A 27,027-nucleotide genomic window follows, 5' to 3' on the forward strand; every position below is an offset into this window, starting at 1 on the left:
GTGTGAATGACTCTATATCACACACTTCCTTCATTCTGTCAAGCGTGTGAATGACTCTATATCACACACTCCCTTCATTCTGTCACGCGTGTGAATGACTCTATATCACACACTCCCTTCATTCTGTCACGCGTGTGAATGACTCTATATCACACACTCCCTTCATTCTGTCACGCGTGTGAATGACTCTATATCACACACTCCCTTCATTCTGTCAAGCGTGTGAATGACTCTATATCACACACTCCCTTCATTCTGTCATGCGTGTTAATGACTCTATATCACACACTCCCTTCATTCTGTCACGCGTGTGAATGACTCTATATCACACACTCCCTTCATTCTGTCACACGTGTGAATGACTCTATATCACACACTCCCTTCATTCTGTCACGCATGTGATTGACTCTATATCACACACTCCCTTCATTCTGTCACGCGTGTGAATGACTATATATCACACAATCCCTTCATTCTGTCACGCGTGTGACTGACTCTATATCACACACTCCCTTCATTCTGTCACGCGTGTGAATGACTATATATCACACAATCCCTTCATTCTGTCACGCGTGTGACTGACTCTATATCACACTCTCCCTTCATTCTGTCACGCGTGTGAATGACTCTATATCACACACTCCCTTCATTCTGTCACGCGTGTGAATGACTCTATATCACACACTCCCTTCATTCTGTCACGCGTGTGAATGACTCTATATCACACACTCCCTTCATTCTGTCACGCGTGTAAATGACTCTATATCACACAATCCCTTCATTCTGTCACGCGTGTGAATGACTCTATATCACACACTCCCTTCATTCTGTCACGTGTGTAAATGACTCTATATCACACACTCCCTTCATTCTGTCACGCGTGTGAATGACTCTATATCACACACTCCCTTCATTCTGTCACGTGTGTAAATGACTCTATATCACACACTCCCTTCATTCTGTCACGCGTGTAAATGACTCTATATCACACACTTCCTTCATTCTGTCACGCGTGTAAATGACTCTATATCACACACTCTCCCTTCATTCTGTCACGCGTGTAAATGACTCTATATCACACACTCTCCCTTCATTCTGTCACGCGTGTGAATGACTCTATATCACATGTTTTGTGTCGCAGACCCTTAAATACGCTTTCCAGACTCACGACCGGCTGTGTTTCGTGATGGAGTATGCTAACGGTGGAGAGGTACGTGCATGTTTGTCTCACACGCTCTGCTTCGGCTGACGTGTGTCGTTCTCACGTGTCTCTCATCCGTCCGTCCGCAGCTCTTCTTCCATCTGTCCCGTGAGCGCCTGTTCTCCGAGGACAGAGCCCGCTTCTACGGCGCTGAGATCGTCTCTGCTCTCGACTACCTGCACTCGCAGAACGTCGTCTACAGGGACCTGAAGGTGCTGCTCACTTTCTCAGCTCTTTTTAAAGTAGTCTTACTCTAAAGGCCCATTCACACCAAGAACAATAACTACACTCACCTAAAGGATTATTAGGAACACCTGTTCAATTTCTCATTAAAGCTACACTATGTAACTTTTCCGTCCACTAGAGGTCGCCTGTTCAAAACAAAGGCGTAGTTTGATGACGCCACGTTTGAGCGCAGAATCTCGGGACATATGGTCTTCACCTCACAGCCGGTGGAAAACAGTCAGGATAGGACTCGGGCAGAAATCATGTTTTTGGATGCGATTATTAACATTACTGTAGTGAAGCAGAGCAGGAGCGAGTGTTGTGGAGCTGAGCAAGGCCGCAGGAGCGATTGAAGAGCGGGACTGTTATTATGGCATAGTCGCTGGCGGGACTTTTATTATGACACGGTTACCGGCGCTACTTCCTCTTTTCCAGTCATGAGTCTGAGGTAACCTAACTCTGTTTATCGTATTAGATATATCTGAGTGTGTTGAAAAGGAAGTTATGACGTTCGCTCGGCGGCTGCTATGACACTTGTTCACAATGCAGTGAGAGTAAAGCGTTTCACTGAATAAAACCGGAGACCGAGGGTGACGCAGATATGACGCAATCGACAGGCGACTCCCTCACACGCATAGCTCACACGTCCCAGCTCCTTGGTTAAAATAGCAATTTTCTCACGATTTACAAATAGTTGAAAACATTTGGGATATTCTAAGTACTCAACTGAACAAAATATATAACACTGGCCTAGTGGTTTCTGGATGTTTTACTGCAAAAATCCTACATAGTTCACCTTTAATGCAATTATCTAATCATAGTTAGTCAGTTGCTTCAATGCATTTAGGGGTGTGGTCCTGGTCAAGACAATCTCCTGAACTCCACACTGAATGTCGGAATGGGAAAGAAAGGTGATTTACGCAATTTTGAGCGTGGCATGGTTGTTGGTGCCAGACGAGTATTTCACAATCTGCTCAGTTACTGGGATTTTCACAACCATTTCTAGGGTTTACAAAGAATGGTGTGAAAAGTGAAAAGCATCCAGTATGCGGCAGTCCTGTGGGAGAAAATGCCTTGTTGATGCTAGAGGTCAGAGGTCATGGGCCGACTGATTCAAGCTGATAGAAGAGCAACTTTGACTGAAATAACCACTCGTTACAACCGAGGTCTGCAGCAAAGCATTTGTGAAGCCACAACACACACAACCTTGAGGCGGATGGGCTACAACAGCAGAAGACCCCACCGGGTGCCACTCATCTCCAAAACAAAAAGGAAAAAGAGGCGACAAGTTGCACGAAAATTGGACAGTTGAAGACTGTAAAAATGTTGCCTGGTCTGATGAGTCTGGATTTCTGTTGAGACATTCAGATGGTAGAGTCAGAATTTGGCATAAACAGAATGAGAACATGGATCCATCATGCCTTGTTCCCACTGTGCAGGCTGGTGGTGGTGGTGTAATGGTGTGGGGGATGTTTTCTTGGCATACTTTAGGCCTCTTAGTGCCAATTGGGCATGGTTTAAATGCCACGGCCTACCTGAGCATTGTTTCTGCCCATGTCCATCCCTTTATGAGCACCATGTCCCCATCCTCTGATGGCTACTTCCAGCAGGATAATGCACCGTCACAAAGCTCCAATCATTTCAAACTGGTTTCTTGAACATGACAATGAGTTCACTGGACTACAATGGCCCCACAGTCACCAGATCTCAACCCAATAGAGCATCTTTGGGATGTGGTGGAACGGGAGCTTCGTGCCCTGGATGTGCATCCCACAAATCTCCATCAACTGCAGATGCTCTCCTATCAATATGGGCCAACATTTCTAAAGAATGCTTTCAGCACCTTGTTGAGTCAATGCTATGTAGAATTAAGGCAGTTCTGAAGGCCAAAGGGGGTCAAACACAGTATGAGTGTGTGTTCCTAATAATCCTTTAGGTGAGTGTATAATAGTGTTGATGATGATGATGATGATGATGATGTTCTCTGTTCGCTCAGCTGGAGAACCTCATGCTGGATAAAGACGGACATATTAAAATCACAGACTTCGGCCTGTGTAAGGAGGGCATCACAGACGAGGCCACCATGAGGACGTTCTGTGGCACCCCAGAATACCTTGCACCGGAGGTAATGACTCAGCCAGGGGTCCGGGGCCCGCTGGGGGCCTTACAGCAAGCTTTAAATGAAGCTTTGTGCTGCTCGCACTTCTCATGTTTAATGTGAATGTGTCAGGTTCTGGAGGACAACGATTACGGCCGTGCGGTGGACTGGTGGGGTCTGGGGGTGGTGATGTACGAGATGATGTGCGGGCGGCTGCCGTTCTACAACCAGGACCACGAGCGGCTGTTCGAGCTCATCGTGATGGAGGAGATCCGCTTCCCCAAGAGCCTCTCGCCTGAGGCCAAAGCGCTGCTCAGCGGCCTCCTGAGGAAAGACCCCAAGCAGAGGCGAGCCCTAACACACCCATAACACACTCATAACACACTCATAACACACTCATTACACACTCATAACACACTCATTACACACTCATAACACACTCATTACACACTCATAACACACTCATTACACACTCATAACACACTCATTACACACTCATAACACACCCATAACACACTCAAAACACACTCATTACACACTCATAACACACTCATAACACACTCATTACACACTCATAACACACCCATAACACACCCATAACACACTCATAACACACCCATAACACACCCATTACACACTCATAACACACCCATAACACACCCATAACACACTCATTACACACTCATAACACACTCATAACACACTCATAACACACTCATTACACACTCATAACACACTCATTACACACTCATAACACACTCATAACACACTCATTACACACTCATTACACACTCATAACACACTCATTACACACTCATTACACACTCATAACACACTCATTACACACTCATTACACACTCATTACACACTCATAACACACTCATTACACACTCATAACACACTCATAACACACTCATTACACACTCATAACACACTCATTACACACTCATAACACACTCATTACACACTCATAACACACTCATTACACACTCATAACACACTCATTACTAGGGTTGGGCATCGTTTTGATTTGAACGATTCTGATTCCGATTCCGATTCTTAGTTTCGATTACGGTTCTTTTCGATTCTCGATTCCGATTCTTTGAGGGGTGGAGTCACAACATGTCTCAGGCTCATTTCACAGAGGAAAATTGTATTTTGATTCAATAATGAGTTTTAGTTTTGGGACTTTCTCCGCTGGCATTTTCACTTGCTTTGCTGCAAAGGTGAATGGAGTTCCACACCGAGTCCCGGTTTAACAATAGCATTAACAGCAGTCATTAGGACTGCTACTAGCGTGGGCAATTTGCGTATAGCTACATTTATCTACGAGGGGGAAAAATAATTTCAGTAACGTTGTTGTTCACCACAATTCGCAATTTGGTCAAGGGGTTTACACTACAATCACTTACCTGATTATGATGAGGTGGGATAATGTTAGTTCACCCTGAAATGAAAATAAAGCCATCTTTTACTCACCCAGCTGTTGTTCAAATGCGCGTGTTCCAGTGTGTGCGCACTCCAAGCCGCAGTAGCCTCGTGCAATATTGTCATGACAACCGGTAGGCCTACACAATATTCACTTAAGGAGGTTATATTATTAGTATTATTACTTATCATATACGTTATAGAAAAGACGAGAATCGCGTTTTTTTCTATTGAGCTTGATTTCTCAAAATGGTGCGCGCGCGTGTGTGTGTGTGTGTGTGTGTGTGTGTGTGTGTGCTTATCGTGGGTGCAATGACAACAGTGCGAGTTATTATAGTAGGCATGAGCGCCGGCGGCTGCTGACAGCTCATAGTGTAACTTACACAGAGGAGCGCGCTCAGAATAACGGCCGAGCTCAGTGTTTTGACTGAATAATACGGTTTCTTTCTCGCAAAACCTATAGTGTGCCCACTGAACACTTTCCATATGGCGCGCGTCTCCCTGTATCGTTGCGTGATGCATTTGTTTACTTTTTAATGTTTTAGCTGATCGCCATTCACTGCCATAATAGGAAGAAGCGCGTACAGGAACAGTATTTTAAATGTCATAGGACATAGGGCACTGGGACAACATCAGGGTAAGTAAAAGAAGGCTTTATTTTCATTTCTGGGTGAACTATCCCGTTAATAACGTTGGTTAGCGCAGGGTTGCCCGAGGGACAGACCTGCGCAGCATTTCAAACACGCTACACTCGTTAATTTATAGCTACACCACATATTTGTAGTGCATCCTCCCGTGCAAGAAATAAGTTTGTCATATGTGTTGCACTGTGCCGACCCAGGTTTTTTTTTTTTGTGTGAAATAAAGCCACACTTTTGAGCGCCACTTACCGTGCTCCATGGCTGCAACAGAACAAACGGGCGCGGCAAGCACTTCCGAAAACTTGCGCGTTTGGAACCGATGATCGGAATCGAAAACAAAATTTCTAAACGATTCCAATGGCATCGTTATTTTTTAAACGGTTCCAAGTTGGAACCGGTTCTCGATGCCCAACCCTACTCATTACACACTCATAACACTCATAACACACTCATTACACACTCATAACACACTCATTACACACTCATAACACACTCATTACACACTCATAACACACTCATTACACACTCATAACACACTCATTACACACTCATTACACACTCATAACACACTCATAACACACTCATAACACACTCATTACACACTCATAACACACTCATTACACACTCATAACACACTCATAACACACTCATAACACACTCATTACACACTCATAACACACTCATTACACACTCATAACACACTCATTACACACTCATTACACACTCATAACACACTCATTACACACTCATAACACACTCATAACACACTCATTACACACTCATAACACACTCATAACACACTCATGACACACTCATTACACACTCATGACACACTCATGACACACTCATTACACACTCATGACACACTCATGACACACTCATTACACACTCATGACACACTCATTACACACTCATGACACACTCATGACACACTCATGACACACTCATTACACACTCATGACACACTCATGACACACTCATTACACACTCATTACACACTCATAACACACTCATTACACACTCATAACACACTCATTACACACTCATTACACACTCATAACACACTCATTACACACTCATAACACACTCATTACACACTCATAACACTCATTACACACTCATAACACACTCATAACACACTCATTACACACTCATTACACACTCATAACACACTCATTACACACTCATAACACACTCATAACACACTCATTACACACTCATAACACACTCATTACACACTCATAACACACTCATTACACACTCATAACACACTCATTACACACTCATAACACACTCATGACACACTCATAACACACTCATTACACACTCATTACACACTCATAACACACTCATTACACACTCATTACACACTCATTACACACTCATAACACACTCATGACACACTCATTACACACTCATGACACACTCATGACACACTCATTACACACTCATGACACACTCATGACACACTCATGACACACTCATGACACACTCATTACACACTCATGACACACTCATGACACACTCATGACACACTCATTACACACTCATGACACACTCATGACACACTCATGACACACTCATGACACACTCATTACACACTCATAACACACTCATTACACACTCATAACACTCATAACACACTCATTACACACTCATAACACTCATAACACACTCATTACACACTCATAACACACTCATAACACACTCATTACACACTCATAACACACTCATTACACACTCATTACACACTCATAACACACTCATTACACACTCATAACACACTCATAACACACTCATAACACACTCATAACACACTCATGACACACTCATTACACACTCATGACACACTCATGACACACTCATTACACACTCATGACACACTCATGACACACTCATTACACACTCATGACACACTCATTACACACTCATGACACACTCATAACACACTCATGACACACTCATGACACACTCATGACACACTCATAACACACTCATTACACACTCATGACACACTCATGACACACTCATTACACACTCATGACACACTCATGACACACTCATGACACACTCATGACACACTCATGACACACTCATTACACACTCATTACACACTCATGACACACTCATGACACACTCATTACACACTCATGACACACTCATTACACACTCATGACACACTCATTACACACTCATGACACACTCATTACACACTCATGACACACTCATTACACACTCATGACACACTCATGACACACTCATGACACACTCATTACACACTCATGACACACTCATGACACACTCATTACACACTCATGACACACTCATGACACACTCATGACACACTCATTACACACTCATGACACACTCATGACACACTCATTACACACTCATGACACACTCATGACACACTCATTACACACTCATGACACACTCATGACACACTCATGACACACTCATTACACACTCATGACACACTCATTACACACTCATGACACACTCATGACACACTCATTACACACTCATTACACACTCATAACACACTCATTACACACTCATAACACACTCATTACACACTCATTACACACTCATAACACACTCATTACACACTCATAACACACTCATAACACACTCATTACACACTCATAACACTCATTACACACTCATAACACACTCATTACACACTCATAACACACTCATAACACACTCATTACACACTCATAACACACTCATTACACACTCATAACACACTCATTACACACTCATAACACACTCATTACACACTCATAACACACTCATAACACACTCATAACACACTCATTACACACTCATTACACACTCATAACACACTCATTACACACTCATTACACACTCATTACACACTCATGACACACTCATGACACACTCATGACACACTCATGACACACTCATTACACACTCATTACACACTCATGACACACTCATGACACACTCATGACACACTCATGACACACTCATGACACACTCATGACACACTCATTACACACTCATGACACACTCATGACACACTCATGACACACTCATTACACACTCATGACACACTCATGACACACTCATGACACACTCATAACACACTCATTACACACTCATGACACACTCATGACACACTCATTACACACTCATTACACACTCATAACACACTCATTACACACTCATAACACACTCATAACACACTCATTACACACTCATAACACACTCATAACACACTCATTACACACTCATTACACACTCATAACACACTCATTACACACTCATAACACACTCATTACACAATCATAACACACTCATTACACACTCATAACACATTCATAACACACTCATAACACACTCATTACACACTCATAACACACTCATTACACACTCATTACACACTCATAACACACTCATAACACACTCATTACACACTCATGACACACTCATTACACACTCATGACACACTCATGACACACTCATGACACACTCATGACACACATTACACACTCATTACACACTCATTACACACTCATAACACACTCATTACACACTCATAACACACCCATAACACACTCATTACACACTCATAACACACTCATTACACACTCATAACACACTCATTACACACTCATAACACTCATAACACACTCATTACACACTCATAACACACTCATTACACACTCATTACACACTCATTACACACTCATAACACACTCATAACACACTCATTACACACTCATAACACACTCATAACACACTCATTACACACTCATAACACACTCATAACACACTCATTATACACTCATAACACACTCATAACACACTCATTATACACTCATTATACACTCATTACACACTCATAACACACTCATTACACACTCATTACACACTCATAACACACTCATAACACACTCATTACACACTCATAACACACTCATTACACACTCATAACACACTCATTACACACTCATAACACACTCATTACACACTCATAACACACTCATTACACACTCATAACACTCATAACACACTCATTACACACTCATAACACACTCATTACACACTCATAACACACTCATTACACACTCATAACACTCATAACACACTCATTACACACTCATAACACACTCATTACACACTCATAACACACTCATTACACACTCATAACACTCATAACACACTCATTACACACTCATAACACACTCATTACACACTCATAGCACACTCATAACACACTCATAACACACTCATTACACACTCATTACACACTCATAACACACTCATTACACACTCATAACACACTCATTACACACTCATAACACACTCATGACACACTCATGACACACTCATGACACACTCATGACACACTCATGACACACTCATTACACACTCATTACACACTCATAACACACTCATTACACACTCATAACACACTCATAACACACTCATTACACACTCATTACACACTCATTACACACTCATAACACACTCATTACACACTCATTACACACTCATTACACGCTCATAACACGCTCATAACACGCTCATAACACGCTCATAACACGCTCATAACACGCTCATTACACGCTCATTACACGCTCATAACACGCTCATTACACGCTCATTACACGCTCATAACACGCTCATAACACGCTCATTACACGCTCATTACACGCTCATAACACGCTCATTACACGCTCATTACACGCTCATTACACGCTCATAACACGCTCATGACACGCTCATTACACGCTCATGACACGCTCATGACACGCTCATGACACACTCATGACACACTCATGACACACTCATTACACACTCATAACACACTCATTACACACTCATAACACACTCATAACACACTCATAACACACTCATTACACACTCATAACACACTCATTACACACTCATAACACACTCATTACACACTCATAACACACTCATTACACACTCATAACACACTCATTACACACAACACACTCATTACACACTCATAACACACTCATTACACACTCATTACACACTCATAACACACTCATAACACACTCATAACACACTCATTACACACTCATTACACACTCATAACACACTCATTACACACTCATTACACACTCATTACACTCATAACACACTCATGACACACTCATGACACACTCATGACACACTCATTACACACTCATGACACACTCATGACACACTCATGACACACTCATGACACACTCATGACACACATGACACACTCATGACACACTCATGACACACTCATGACACACTCATGACACACTCATGACACACTCATTACACACTCATAACACACTCATTACACACTCATAACACACTCATTACACACTCATTACACACTCATAACACACTCATTACACACTCATAACACACTCATAACACACTCATTACACACTCATAACACACTCATTACACACTCATAACACACTCATTACACACTCATAACACACTCATAACACACTCATTACACACTCATAACACACTCATTACACACTCATAACACACTCATTACACACTCATAACACACTCATTACACACTCATAACACACTCATTACACACTCATAACACACTCATAACACACTCATTACACACTCATTACACACTCATAACACACTCATTACACACTCATAACACACTCATGACACACTCATTACACACTCATGACACACTCATGACTCACTCATGACACACTCATGACACACTCATCTCATGACACACTCATTACACACTCATTACACACTCATAACACACTCATTACACACTCATAACACACTCATAACACACTCATTACACACTCATAACACACTCATAACACACTCATTACACACTCATTACACACTCATAACACACTCATTACACACTCATTACACACTCATTACACTCATAACACACTCATGACACACTCATGACACACTCATGACACACTCATTACACACTCATGACACACTCATGACACACTCATGACACACTCATGACACACTCATGACACACATGACACACTCATGACACACTCATGACACACTCATGACACACTCATGACACACTCATGACACACTCATTACACACTCATAACACACTCATTACACACTCATAACACACTCATTACACACTCATTACACACTCATAACACACTCATTACACACTCATAACACACTCATAACACACTCATTACACACTCATAACACACTCATTACACACTCATAACACACTCATTACACACTCATAACACACTCATAACACACTCATTACACACTCATAACACACTCATTACACACTCATAACACACTCATTACACACTCATAACACACTCATTACACACTCATAACACACTCATTACACACTCATAACACACTCATAACACACTCATTACACACTCATTACACACTCATAACACACTCATTACACACTCATAACACACTCATGACACACTCATTACACACTCATGACACACTCATGACACACTCATTACACACTCATTACACACTCATAACACACTCATTACACACTCATAACACACTCATAACACACTCATTACACACTCATAACACACTCATAACACACTCATTACACACTCATTACACACTCATAACACACTCATTACACACTCATAACACACTCATTACACAATCATAACACACTCATTACACACTCATAACACATTCATAACACACTCATAACACACTCATTACACACTCATTACACACTCATAACACACTCATTACACACTCATTACACACTCATAACACACTCATAACACACTCATTACACACTCATGACACACTCATTACACACTCATGACACACTCATGACACACTCATGACACACTCATGACACACATTACACACTCATTACACACTCATTACACACTCATAACACACTCATTACACACTCATAACACACCCATAACACACTCATTACACACTCATAACACACTCATTACACACTCATAACACACTCATTACACACTCATAACACTCATAACACACTCATTACACACTCATAACACACTCATTACACACTCATTACACACTCATTACACACTCATAACACACTCATAACACACTCATTACACACTCATAACACACTCATAACACACTCATTACACACTCATAACACACTCATAACACACTCATTATACACTCATAACACACTCATAACACACTCATTATACACTCATTATACACTCATTACACACTCATAACACACTCATTACACACTCATTACACACTCATAACACACTCATAACACACTCATAACACACTCATTATACACTCATAACACACTCATAACACACTCATTATACACTCATAACACACTCATTACACACTCATAACACACTCATTACACACTCATAACACACTCATTACACACTCATAACACACTCATTACACACTCATAACACACTCATTACACACAACACACTCATTACACACTCATAACACACTCATTACACACTCATTACACACTCATAACACACTCATAACACACTCATAACACACTCATTACACACTCATTACACACTCATAACACACTCATTACACACTCATTACACACTCATTACACTCATAACACACTCATGACACACTCATGACACACTCATGACACACTCATTACACACTCATGACACACTCATGACACACTCATGACACACTCATGACACACTCATGACACACATGACACACTCATGACACACTCATGACACACTCATGACACACTCATGACACACTCATGACACACTCATTACACACTCATAACACACTCATTACACACTCATAACACACTCATTACACACTCATTACACACTCATAACACACTCATTACACACTCATAACACACTCATAACACACTCATTACACACTCATAACACACTCATTACACACTCATAACACACTCATTACACACTCATAACACACTCATAACACACTCATTACACACTCATAACACACTCATTACACACTCATAACACACTCATTACACACTCATAACACACTCATTACACACTCATAACACACTCATTACACACTCATAACACACTCATAACACACTCATTACACACTCATTACACACTCATAACACACTCATTACACACTCATAACACACTCATGACACACTCATTACACACTCATGACACACTCATGACTCACTCATGACACACTCATGACACACTCATCTCATGACACACTCATTACACACTCATTACACACTCATAACACACTCATAACACACCCATAACACACTCATTACACACTCATAACACACTCATTACACACTCATTACACACTCATAACACTCATAACACACTCATTACACACTCATAACACACTCATAACACACTCATTACACACTCATTACACACTCATTACACACTCATAACACACTCATAACACACTCATTACACACTCATAACACACTCATAACACACTCATTACATACTCATAACACACTCATAACACACTCATTATACACTCATAACACACTCATAACACACTCATAACACACTCATTATACACTCATTACACACTCATTACACACTCATAACACACTCATTACACACTCATAACACACTCATAACACACTCATTACACACTCATAACACACTCATTACACACTCATAACACGCTCATTACACACTCATAACACGCTCATTACACACTCATAACACGCTCATTACACACTCATAACACTCATAACACACTCATTACACACTCATAACACACTCATTACACACTCATAACACACTCATTACACACTCATAACACTCATAACACACTCATTACACACTCATAACACACTCATTACACACTCATAACACACTCATAACACACTCATAACACACTCATAACACACTCATTACACACTCATAACACACTCATTACACACTCATTACACACTCATTACACACTCATAACACACTCATAACACACTCATTACACACCCATAACACACTCATTACACACTCATTACACACTCATTACACACTCATAACACACTCATAACACACTCATGCTTCAGGACACACACTGGGACCAGACCATCAACAACTTACGTTTAAATAGAAAAACATTAACGTAATTTTGTAATTATTGGAGAAACTATACCAGTTTCCAAAATGAATGATGTAATTGTGAGTTTGTCTCACTTCTGAAAAAAAGGTAATAAATGCAAGTGCACTATATAGGGGATAGGGAACGATCAGACAGTGCACTATATAGGAGATAGGGAACGATCAGACAGTGCACTATATAGGGGATAGGGAACGATCAGACAGTGCACTATATAGGGGATAGGGAAAGATCAGACAGTGCACTATATAGGAGATAGGGAACGATCAGACAGTGCACTATATAGGGGATAGGGAACGATCAGACAGTGCACTATATAGGGGATAGGGAAAGATCAGACAGTGCACTATATAGGGGATAGGGAAAGATCAGACAGTGCACTATATAGGAGATAGGGAACGATCAGACAGTGCACTATATAGGGGATAGGGAACGATCAGACAGTGCACTATATAGGGGATAGGGAACGATCAGACAGTGCTCTATATAGGGGATAGGGAACGATCAGACAGTGCACTATATAGGGGATAGGGAAAGATCAGACAGTGCACTATATAGGGGATAGGGAAAGATCAGACAGTGCACTATATAGGGGATAGGGAAAGATCAGACAGTGCACTATATAGGGGATAGGGAAAGATCAGACTGTGCACTATATAGGGGATAGGGAACGATCAGACAGTGCACTATATAGGGGATAGGGAACGATCAGACAGTGCACTATATAGGGGATAGGGAACGATCAGACAGTGCACTATATAGGGGATAGGGAACGATCAGACAGTGCACTATATAGGGGATAGGGAACGATCAGACAGTGCACTATATAGGGGATAGGGAACGATCAGACAGTGCACTATATAGGAGATAGGGAACGATCAGACAGTGCACTATATAGGGGATAGGGAACGATCAGACAGTGCACTATATAGGAGATAGGGAACGATCAGACAGTGCACTATATAGGAGATAGGGAACGATCAGACAGTGCACTATATAGGGGATAGGGAACGATCAGACAGTGCACTATATAGGGGATAGGGAACGATCAGACAGTGCACTATATAGGGGATAGGGAATGATCAGACAGTGCACTATATAGGGGATTGGGAACGTCAGACAGTACACTATATAGGGGATAGGGAAAGATCAGACATTGCACTATATAGGGGATAGGGAAAGATCAGACATTGCACTGTATAGGGGATAGGGAACGATCAGACTGTGCACTATATAGGGGATTGGGAACGATCAGACTGTGCACTATATAGGAGATAGGGAACGATCAGACAGTGCACTATATAGGGGATAGGGAACGATCAGACTGTGCACTATATAGGAGATAGGGAACGATCAGACAGTGCACTATATAGGGGATAGGGAACGATCAGACTGTGCACTATATAGGAGATAGGGAACGATCAGACTGTGCACTATATAGGAGATAGGGAAAGATCAGACATTGGACTATATAGGGGATAGGGAACGATCAGACTGTGCACTATATAGGGGATAGGGAACGATCAGACTGTGCACTATATAGAGTATAGAGAACAATCAGACTGTGCACTAAATAGGGGATAGGGAATGATCAGACAGTGCACTATATAGGGGATAGGGAACGATCAGACAGTACACTATATAGGGGATAGGGAAAGATCAGACATTGCACTATATAGGGGATTGGGAACGATCAGACATTGCACTATATAGGGGATAGGGAACGATCAGACTGTGCACTATATAGGGGATAGGGAACGATCAGACTGTGCACTATATAGGAGATAGGGAACGATCAGACAGTGCACTATATAGGGGATAGGAAACGATCAGACTGTGCACTATATAGGAGATAGGGAACGATCAGACAGTGCACTATATAGGGGATAGGGAATGATCAGACAGTGCACTATATAGGGGATAGGGAACGATCAGACAGTACACTATATAGGGGATAGGGAACGATCAGACAGTACACTATATAGGGGATAGGGAACGATCAGACAGTGCACTATATAGGAGATAGGGAACGATCAGACAGTGCACTATATAGGGGATAGGAAACGATCAGACAGTGCACTATATAGGGGATAGGGAACGATCAGACAGTGCACTATATAGGGGATAGGGAAAGATAAGACATTGCACTATATAGGGGATAGGGAACGATCAGACAGTGCACTATATAGGGGATAGGGAACGATCAGACTGTGCACTATATAGGGGATAGGGAATGATCAGACAGTGCACTATATAGGGGATAGGGAACGATCAGACAGTGCACTATATAGGGGATAGGGAACGATCAGACTGTGCACTATATAGGAGATAGGGAACGATCAGACAGTGCACTATATAGGGGATAGGGAACGATCAGACTGTGCACTATATAGGAGATAGGGAACGATCAGACTGTGCACTATATAGGAGATAGGGAAAGATCAGACATTGGACTATATAGGGGATAGGGAACGATCAGACTGTGCTCTATATAGGGGATAGGGAACGATCAGACTGTGCACTATATAGGGGATAGGGAACGATCAGACTGTGCACTATATAGAGTATAGAGAACAATCAGACTGTGCACTAAATAGGGGATAGGGAATGATCAGACAGTGCACTATATAGGGGATAGGGAACGATCAGACAGTACACTATATAGGGGATAGGGAAAGATCAGACATTGCACTATATAGGGGATTGGGAACGATCAGACTGTGCACTATATAGGGGATAGGGAACGATTAGACTGTGCACTATATAGGGGATAGGGAACGATCAGACTGTGCACTATATAGGAGATAGGGAACGATCAGACAGTGCACTATATAGGGGATAGGAAACGATCAGACTGTGCACTATATAGGAGATAGGGAACGATCAGACAGTGCACTATATAGGGGATAGGGAATGATCAGACAGTGCACTATATAGGGGATAGGGAACGATCAGACAGTACACTATATAGGGGATAGGGAACGATCAGACAGTACACTATATAGGGGATAGGGAACGATCAGACAGTACACTATATAGGGGATAGGGAACGATCAGACAGTGCACTATATAGGAGATAGGGAACGATCAGACAGTGCACTATATAGGGGATAGGAAACGATCAGACAGTGCACTATATAGGGGATAGGGAACGATCAGACAGTGCACTATATAGGGGATAGGGAAAGATCAGACATTGCACTATATAGGGGATAGGGAACGATCAGACTGTGCACTATATAGGGGATAGGGAACGATCAGACTGTGCACTATATAGGGGATAGGGAATGATCAGACAGTGCACTATATAGGGGATAGGGAACGATCAGACAGTGCACTATATAGGGGATAGGGAAAGATCAGACATTGCACTATATAGGGGATAGGGAACGATCAGACAGTGCACTATATAGGGGATAGGGAACGATCAGACTGTGCACTATATAGGGGATAGGGAATGATCAGACAGTGCACTATATTGGGGATAGGGAACGATCAGACAGTGCACTATATAGAGTATAGAGAACAATCAGACTGTGCACTATATAGGGGATAGGGAAAGATCAGACATTGCACTATATAGGGGATAGGGAACGATCAGACAGTGCACTATATAGGGGATAGGGAAAGATCAGACAGTGCACTTTATAGGGGATAGGGAAAGATCAGACAATGCACTATATAGGGGATAGGGAAAGATCAGACATTGCACTATATAGGGGATAGGGAACGATCAGACAGTGCACTATATAGGGGATAGGGAACGATCAGACTGTGCACTATATAGGGGATAGGGAATGATCAGACAGTGCACTATATAGGGGATAGGGAACGATCAGACAGTGCACTATATAGAGTATAGAGAACAATCAGACTGTGCACTATATAGGGGATAGGGAAAGATCAGACATTGCACTATATAGGGGATAGGGAACGATCAGACAGTGCACTATATAGGGGATAGGGAAAGATCAGACAGTGCACTATATAGGGGATAGGGAACGATCAGACAGTACACTATATAGGGGATAGGGAACGATCAGACAGTGCACTATATAGGAGATAGGGAACGATCAGACAGTGCACTATATAGGGGATAGGAAACGATCAGACAGTGCACTATATAGGGGATAGGGAACGATCAGACAGTGCACTATATAGGGGATAGGGAAAGATCAGACATTGCACTATATAGGGGATAGGGAACGATCAGACTGTGCACTATATAGGGGATAGGGAACGATCAGACTGTGCACTATATAGGGGATAGGGAATGATCAGACAGTGCACTATATAGGGGATAGGGAACGATCAGACAGTGCACTATATAGGGGATAGGGAAAGATCAGACATTGCACTATATAGGGGATAGGGAACGATCAGACAGTGCACTATATAGGGGATAGGGAACGATCAGACTGTGCACTATATAGGGGATAGGGAATGATCAGACAGTGCACTATATTGGGGATAGGGAACGATCAGACAGTGCACTATATAGAGTATAGAGAACAATCAGACTGTGCACTATATAGGGGATAGGGAAAGATCAGACATTGCACTATATAGGGGATAGGGAACGATCAGACAGTGCACTATATAGGGGATAGGGAAAGATCAGACAGTGCACTTTATAGGGGATAGGGAAAGATCAGACAATGCACTATATAGGGGATAGGGAAAGATCAGACATTGCACTATATAGGGGATAGGGAACGATCAGACAGTGCACTATATAGGGGATAGGGAACGATCAGACTGTGCACTATATAGGGGATAGGGAATGATCAGACAGTGCACTATATAGGGGATAGGGAACGATCAGACAGTGCACTATATAGAGTATAGAGAACAATCAGACTGTGCACTATATAGGGGATAGGGAAAGATCAGACATTGCACTATATAGGGGATAGGGAACGATCAGACAGTGCACTATATAGGGGATAGGGAAAGATCAGACAGTGCACTATATAGGGGATAGGGAACGATCAGACAGTGCACTATATAGGGGATAGGGAAAGATCAGACATTGCACTATATAGAGTATAGAGAACAATCAGACTGTGCACTATATAGGGGATAGGGAAAGATCAGACATTGCACTATATAGGGGATAGGGAACGATCAGACAGTGCACTATATAGGGGATAGGGAAAGATCAGACAGTGCACTTTATAGGGGATAGGGAAAGATCAGACAGTGCACTATATAGGGGATAGGGAAAGATCAGACATTGCACTATATAGGGGATAGGGAACGATCAGACAGTGCACTATATAGGGGATAGGGAACGATCAGACTGTGCACTATATAGGGGATAGGGAATGATCAGACAGTGCACTATATAGGGGATAGGGAACGATCAGACAGTGCACTATATAGAGTATAGAGAACAATCAGACTGTGCACTATATAGGGGATAGGGAAAGATCAGACATTGCACTATATAGGGGATAGGGAACGATCAGACAGTGCACTATATAGGGGATAGGGAAAGATCAGACAGTGCACTATATAGGGGATAGGGAACGATCAGACAGTGCACTATATAGGGGATAGGGAACGATCAGACAGTGCACTATATAGGGGATAGGGAACGATCAGACAGTGCACTATATAGGGGATAGGGAACGATCAGACAGTGCACTATATAGGGGATAGGGAACGATCAGACAGTGCACTATATAGGGGATAGGGAACGATCAGACAGTGCACTATATAGGGGATAGGGAACGATCAGACTGTGCATTATATAGGGGATAGGGAATGATCAGACAGTGCTCTATATAGGGGATAGGGAACGATCAGACAGTGCACTATATAGGGGATAGGGAATGATCAGACAGTGCTCTATATAGGGGATAGGGAACGATCAGACAGTGCACTATATAGAGGATAGGGAATGATCAGCACACGTGTCTCAGATGATGAAGTAACTGTCAGTGTTGTGATTGGCTGCAGGCTCGGAGGCGGTCCTGATGATGCGAGAGATGTGATGACACACAGGTTCTTCAGCGGGGTTCAGTGGGAGGACGTGCTGCAGAAGAAGGTGCTGAAGTCGGTTTTGCATTTTTCCGGTTTTGCATTTAATTAATTATTTTTCTACAAATTCTATCATTTGCCTCCATCCCAATACTGAACAACACGACACACATTCACATCACAGGTCAGTGGTGGAGTTATACTCACAGACACTAGAGATATTCACAATCACCAAAGTTCATTATTTGCATGCGTTTTACAGCCTTGCCGGTTAAACATTTCATTCACGTTAAACATCAACATTTAATTCTCTAAACGCTTGTCAAACACGTGATTACTGGACTGAGTCGTCTTACTGCGCTAATACTGTCAAATACACACAAGGTTTACATAAACACAGTCGGTTATGTCTAAAGTGAAAGTAAAATCGGTGTGTGTGTGTGTATATTAGATAAATTGACAGCGGCGCAGCCTATAGTGAACACGCGGTCCTTAAAGGGACAGTTCACCTCTAAAATTATGTCATTATTTACTCACTCTAATATTGTTTCAAACCTGTATTCATTTCTCGATGACGAATTTTCATTTTTGAGTGAACTATCCCTTTAATGTTAATACAACAACTAAAGACAAATAGAAAATCACTCACTGCTCTTGACTGAAGAACTTTAATACAGTAGCTTTAATAAGAATCAGTGTATATTTTATAGTGAAGTCTGTGAAGTGTTTTATTTTTACATTTATTCATTCAATTTCATACTTAAATGCTGCTGTACTGCTCTGAGCTGCCAGTGTAAATCTTTATATATATTTTTTATATTATACTATACACTAGGAATGTGTACAAGGTTTTTTTTAAGTAAAGTTTTAAGTTTAAGTAAGGTTTTTCAATTATTTTAAGTAAAATAAAGAAAGAGTATTGCAATAAAGAAACATTTCTCCTTAACCTCTTGCTGTTCCTGTCACTTAAGAATAGAATAACAAAAAACTGATGTGACAAGCCATCAGAACCGAACCGAGAACTGTGGTTAAAAACCGAGGTGTGTATTGAACCGTGGACTAACTGTAGTGTGCATCTCTAGTAGTGGAGTGTGTCCTGTAGGGTTCGTGCAGATTCAAACAAAGTATAGGTTTCGTTCTCGAATAATTCAGCGTTTTTGAACAGTCGGTTAGAACGAATTAGTTGAATGATTCTAGAATCCACTCACCAACTATACTGGCAGTTTATAGTTTCATAGGCCTGGAATAATTTCTTATTTCTGTAATTGAAATATTATATTTAGAACATAAATCTAAAAATCTCATTACATTATTTAGAGAATTGCAATTACAGTGTAAGTGGACTTTGATAAATGGTAAGATGGATTTTGTTGATACTGACTTCATTTATTTCTATAACAGTCATAGTGTATCGTGGTAAATAGTGTAATGACTTAAAAAGATGGTCAACAATATGTAACTTTACTTTATAAGACGTGTGCCCTAAAAAGTAAGCATGCAATTTTGAGAACACCAAGGAAAGAGCGCGATCTTTAGTCTGATTGGATACTTCAAACACAAGTTTGCACTTCCTGTTTGGGGTCACGGAAAACTAGCAAATCACGCGTCGAGGACGTGCTTTCTAATATAAAAACCTGCATCGGAAACGCAGAAACGTCCTTGACCCCAAAGCACACGTTTTTGTGGTAATTCCCGCGTCAAGGACGCGCATTTTGCTGTCAAATCGCAGGCTTTTGACGTGTCAGTGCGCAATCAGACGTATATGAACACTTTGGCTCGCCACCACTCGCGACCAGTGTTGGGGAAAGTTACTCTGAAAAGAAATGCATTACAATATTGCGTTACTCCCTTAAAAAGTAACTAATTGAGTTACTTAGTTACTTTTTAAGAAAAGTAATGCGTTACGTTACTTTTGCGTTACTTTTTTTGTGCAAGTGAGATAAATAAATGCTCACATTTAGTCTAGAACTACAATAACCATCATGTTCACACACACACACACACACACCTCTGCACTAACTCAACATGAGGACAGGAGAGCTGTCAGTCAAATTAATGTGAAAAGTAACTCAGATATTTTGTTGTAAATTTGAAAAGTAATGCGTTACTTTACTAGTTACTTGGAAAAAGTGATATTATTACGCAACTCAAGTTACTTGTAATGCGTTCCCCAACACCACTCGCGATATTCCATTATTATCCAAAATTCTATTATGGAATCTTATGAGGGCGCCTACTCCAGCCTGTTAGTCCTCTAAAATGTTATATAATATTGAGGAAATACAGAAACGATTTAGAAACGCACAACAGCAGCTACATATAGAAAATACAAACTTTTTTACAAAATGAATCTGCTTTCGTCCCGCAGCTCGTGCCGCTCTTCAAACCGCAGGTGACCTCAGAGACGGACACGCGATACTTCGACGACGAGTTCACGGCGCAGAGCATCACCGTCACGCCTCCAGACAAGCGTGAGTCCTGTCGTCTGATTGGCCGTGAGCTCCGCGGCGGGTGGTCACATGTTCTTCTGCTCTGGTTTCAGGAAGCTGTCGCGGTGTGGAGGACGCTGGGCCGGCTCACTTCCCTCAGTTCTCTTACTCCGCCAGCATACGAGAGTGACGCCTCGTCTCTCCTGACCGCCATCCCATAATGCATCATGACGGACTCATGTGGTGTCCAGACCACCTGACTGACGTCCACCTGCGTATGAATGTATTGATCTGCTCATTATGATCTTGTTGATTATGTGTCTGGATCAGATCTGCAAACATTAAAGCTGATCTCGCCTCATTCTGTGTGTTTCTGCTGATCTTCACTTTACACACACACACACACACACACACACACACACACACAAATAAAATGACCAAAAATATAACTAAAATGAAATGTATGAAACTGATTTAAAATACCGACTATCAGGGGCGCAACTACCCAGAGCCAGAGGAGTATGCAGAAACAATTTTGGCACCCCCCCATTGATAAAGAAACGAAAAAAAAGAAAAGAATCTGAATTTTTATAACGATTCCAAGTAGGAACCGGTTCTCGATGCGCAATACTAACAATGTTGCTAGCAAACATTCTAGAGCTCTTTAGTTCCTACTAAATTGTAACCTGGCGCGTTTCCACTTGTCCATTGATCTAGTGTTGATGGTCATTGCAAAAACTCGGCTGAGGATGGGAAACGATGATGGTGAATTCAAGTACTGTAACTGTAATCATAGCCGCGAGCGAGATGATTGACAGGACGATAGCGGAGGCACAAGCGTAAGATCACGTTTGTTAATAACACACAAAAAAAACACAAACTGAGGGTTTCCGTTTTAAAGAGGAATTTCCAAATATCTTTTATTTATTTGTAATAATTCAAGTATAGCTATTTTATGTCATCCGTCTTATTCATTTTTTTATAAAAGTTTAATATACACAAGTTTTTTTAGGCTACTGTACTATTTTATTGTTGTTGTACTTTCATTAAAAATAGGCTAATAACAAACATAAAAATAAACATTTGTTTGAAAGTAATTAAAGAGGAGATTATGAGTTAAGCAATATCATATGAGCAAGAGTGTTATTTTCCAGAGTAGCCGATATCAGCACGATTACAAAATGCCATATTCATTTTATACAACAGTTCAATAAACAACAAGTTGTAATTTTATACAGTTTTGCTCTATTTTTCCAACAAAAATAGATTCAAACAAAGTATAGGTTTCGTTCTCGAATAATTCAGCGTTTTTGAACAGTCGGTTAGAACGAATTAGTTGAATGATTCTAGAATCCACTCACCAACTATACTGGCAGTTTATAGTTTCATAGGCCTGGAATAATTTCATATTTCTATCATTGACTTCCCACTTCTTGCGCCACTGCCAACTATGAAAGTATCTCTAGTATTTCTGATCATTGTTCAGGGCTCTCAAGTTTCAGAGATTTTGGCGACGGGTTTGGGTGGGGACGAGGTTCTGATCTGAAAAATGACACTAATTTGTATAAATAAATAAATAATAATATTTTTATTCAACATTTCTGTGTGTGTGTGCATAGTATTAATTCTTGCATTTCTCTATTTCAATGACTTCAGGGAAGAGGCAAATTAATAATCCATAATAATTTGGAATATATATATATTTTCAGAATTTAGTGTGTTGTAAATATTATTTATTCTGAAGCAATATTCTCACCAGTGTTCAATCAGCTTTGAGATATTTAAATCTGCATATCTTTGATATTTTTACCTTTTATGAAGGGCATTTTCCCATAATCTTTTTAAATATCGGCTATGCTTCAGCTTTCGTTTTATATTCTTACATTTGATCTATAAATTAAATTAGAATAAGACACTGTAGAGCTGTTGCCAATCAAATTAAATCATTTACACTGAAAAATGTTATGAGATTGTTTTAAATATACAAATAAGAAATGTTGGAAAGAAAACATTAAACTAAACCCCCAGTAGGTGGCAGAATGTTAACGTTGTTGTTGCGGGAATATCTAAATCTTACCCGGATACAGCAATGCTATTTTCTGATTGGCTGTTCGGTAGCTGTATTTTTGATTTGATTGGCAGGTGCGTGGCAGGGTCTTCTGAACTCACTTGATTCCTCTGAATAGCTGGTCCTCTATCGCTGGTTTCTGCTTCTTCTTCTGCTGTGTTTTATCAGGAGATTCTGTCCTCGTTCAGAGGATGTGTAACAGCGCCCCCTACCGTATAACCACAGATGGGACGGTCACTTTTAAAATGTATTTCACTACAGATTACAAAACACATGCTTTGAAAGTAATGTACTTTGTTAGGTTACACAGGTTTTGTTGCTCAATCTAAATACTTTAGAATACTTTGGAACACTAATAAGACATGTGACATCAAACATAGGACTTGGTTTTCCTTTGCATATTATTTTAAACATCAGTTTTTCACAAAGCAAAAAAAGCAGACAACGATGAATTAAAGGTGCAGTGTGTAGTGTTTATGAGGATCTAGTGACAGAAATGCAATATAAAACACATAAGAATGTTTTCAGTGGTGTATAAAGAGCTTACATAATGAACCGTTATGTGTTTATTCCCTTAGAATAGGCTTGCTACGATAGTCGGTGTTTCCGGTGTCCAGACTCAACACCGGTTACATCACTTGCCGACCGTGGCACCGCCCACCGTCTTTTTGATTTTTTTTTTATAGTAATAAAATAATTTAGTTCAGTTAGAGAACAGACAATACAAATAAAAACTGAAGGTATCTGCTTAATAAAGCAGGATCTGACCGTGAGTCTCGGCAGCGGCAGGAGTCATTCATCAGATTTAAGAGTGAGGAGCTGACGGAGATGATCGCGCAAGATTTGGTTTCAAAACGAAACGTAAAAGCGCCTATTTAAGGGAGTTTGTCATTTGTTTTGTTGTTGTGTTTTTCATTTAAAATAATAGGCTAATGAACCCACAATTCAAGCAACCCGCAGCTGAATTGGCGCTAATTAAAAACCCAAAGTAAAATGTGCACGGCCGCACGGAGCGCGCATTGTTTACTTTGGCCTGGCTCCGCTACGCTGACTGCGCAGATTTATTTTTGCCGCGCGCACCCTCGCGCTCGTGCGGGCGCGTCGAGTATAAACGAGGCTTTACGGACGAACTAACAGTGTGCATTCATGGCGTGCATCTCGATCATAGACTGATCAATGCTTGATCAGTGCCCTGACTACTGAACTAGGAGCTGATTGAGACGCGCCCATGGCCTCAGAGCGCGCATTTACAGACGAGCTTCATTCACGGTGTGTGTGCGCACTGGCGCGTTTTCAGTTCAGAGCGCTCGTGTGCATGTTACTTTCGGTTAGATAGAATTAGTGATTTAAAAGCCTTCGGTGAAACCGGTATTACCGGTGTTGTCACACATCAATTAACCGGTGGGAAAATTTCCTCACCGTCACATCCCTACCTTAGAATGAGCGTTTTCTATCTACACACACCACGGGTCCCTTACAGTGAAGCCGCCATTTTGTGCCGCCATTTTAACGCCAGAAAGCTTCTATATTACATTTGATATGCGCATTAAAGCTTTGATCATAAAACTAAGCATTTAAAATATCTTACTAATACATATTATTGGCAGATACAGATATTAAAAAGCATTTTCTGTCAGTATCTGCTGTACTGTTCTAAAGATCTCATTGATTTACATAATCTCATATAAACATTGCATATTTTTTCTCATTTTGAGTCTCTGAATAAACTTTAGTATTTTTCCCTTAATATGTACAAATAATATAAGAGCCTGATGTATAAAACATTTTAAAATATATATATATAAATGAATAATTGTCTTGTATTTTTCGATGGCACGTGACGTCACCGCTGTCAG

General features: G+C 41.0%; 1 protein-coding gene across 9 annotated transcripts in view; it reads left to right on the plus strand.

Moving 5' to 3' along the window:
• Positions 1–23,467, plus strand: part of akt2l (v-akt murine thymoma viral oncogene homolog 2, like) — a 52,563-nt gene extending 29,096 nt beyond the window's left edge. For 5 of the 9 annotated variants that reach the window (XM_079804325.1, XM_079804322.1, XM_079804323.1 and 2 more), the window contains 6 exons: positions 1,291–1,413; positions 3,423–3,551; positions 3,657–3,871; positions 20,654–20,741; positions 23,043–23,145; positions 23,217–23,467. In XM_079804325.1, coding sequence (XP_079660451.1) covers positions 1,291–1,413; positions 3,423–3,551; positions 3,657–3,871; positions 20,654–20,741; positions 23,043–23,145; positions 23,217–23,293 — 735 coding nt within the window. In that variant the 3' untranslated portion in view covers positions 23,294–23,467. Of the gene's footprint in view, positions 1–1,141; positions 1,211–1,290; positions 1,414–3,422; positions 3,552–3,656; positions 3,872–20,653; positions 20,742–23,042; positions 23,146–23,216 lie in introns of all 9 variants that reach the window. The other 4 variants (XM_079804318.1, XM_079804320.1, XM_079804319.1 and 1 more) reach the window with 1 other exon arrangement.
• The last annotated feature ends 3,560 nt before the right edge of the window (positions 23,468–27,027 follow it).

The sequence above is a fragment of the Gobio gobio genome (genome assembly GCF_949357685.1).
Source record: "Gobio gobio genome assembly, chromosome: 22".
NCBI lineage: Eukaryota > Metazoa > Chordata > Actinopteri > Cypriniformes > Gobionidae > Gobio > Gobio gobio.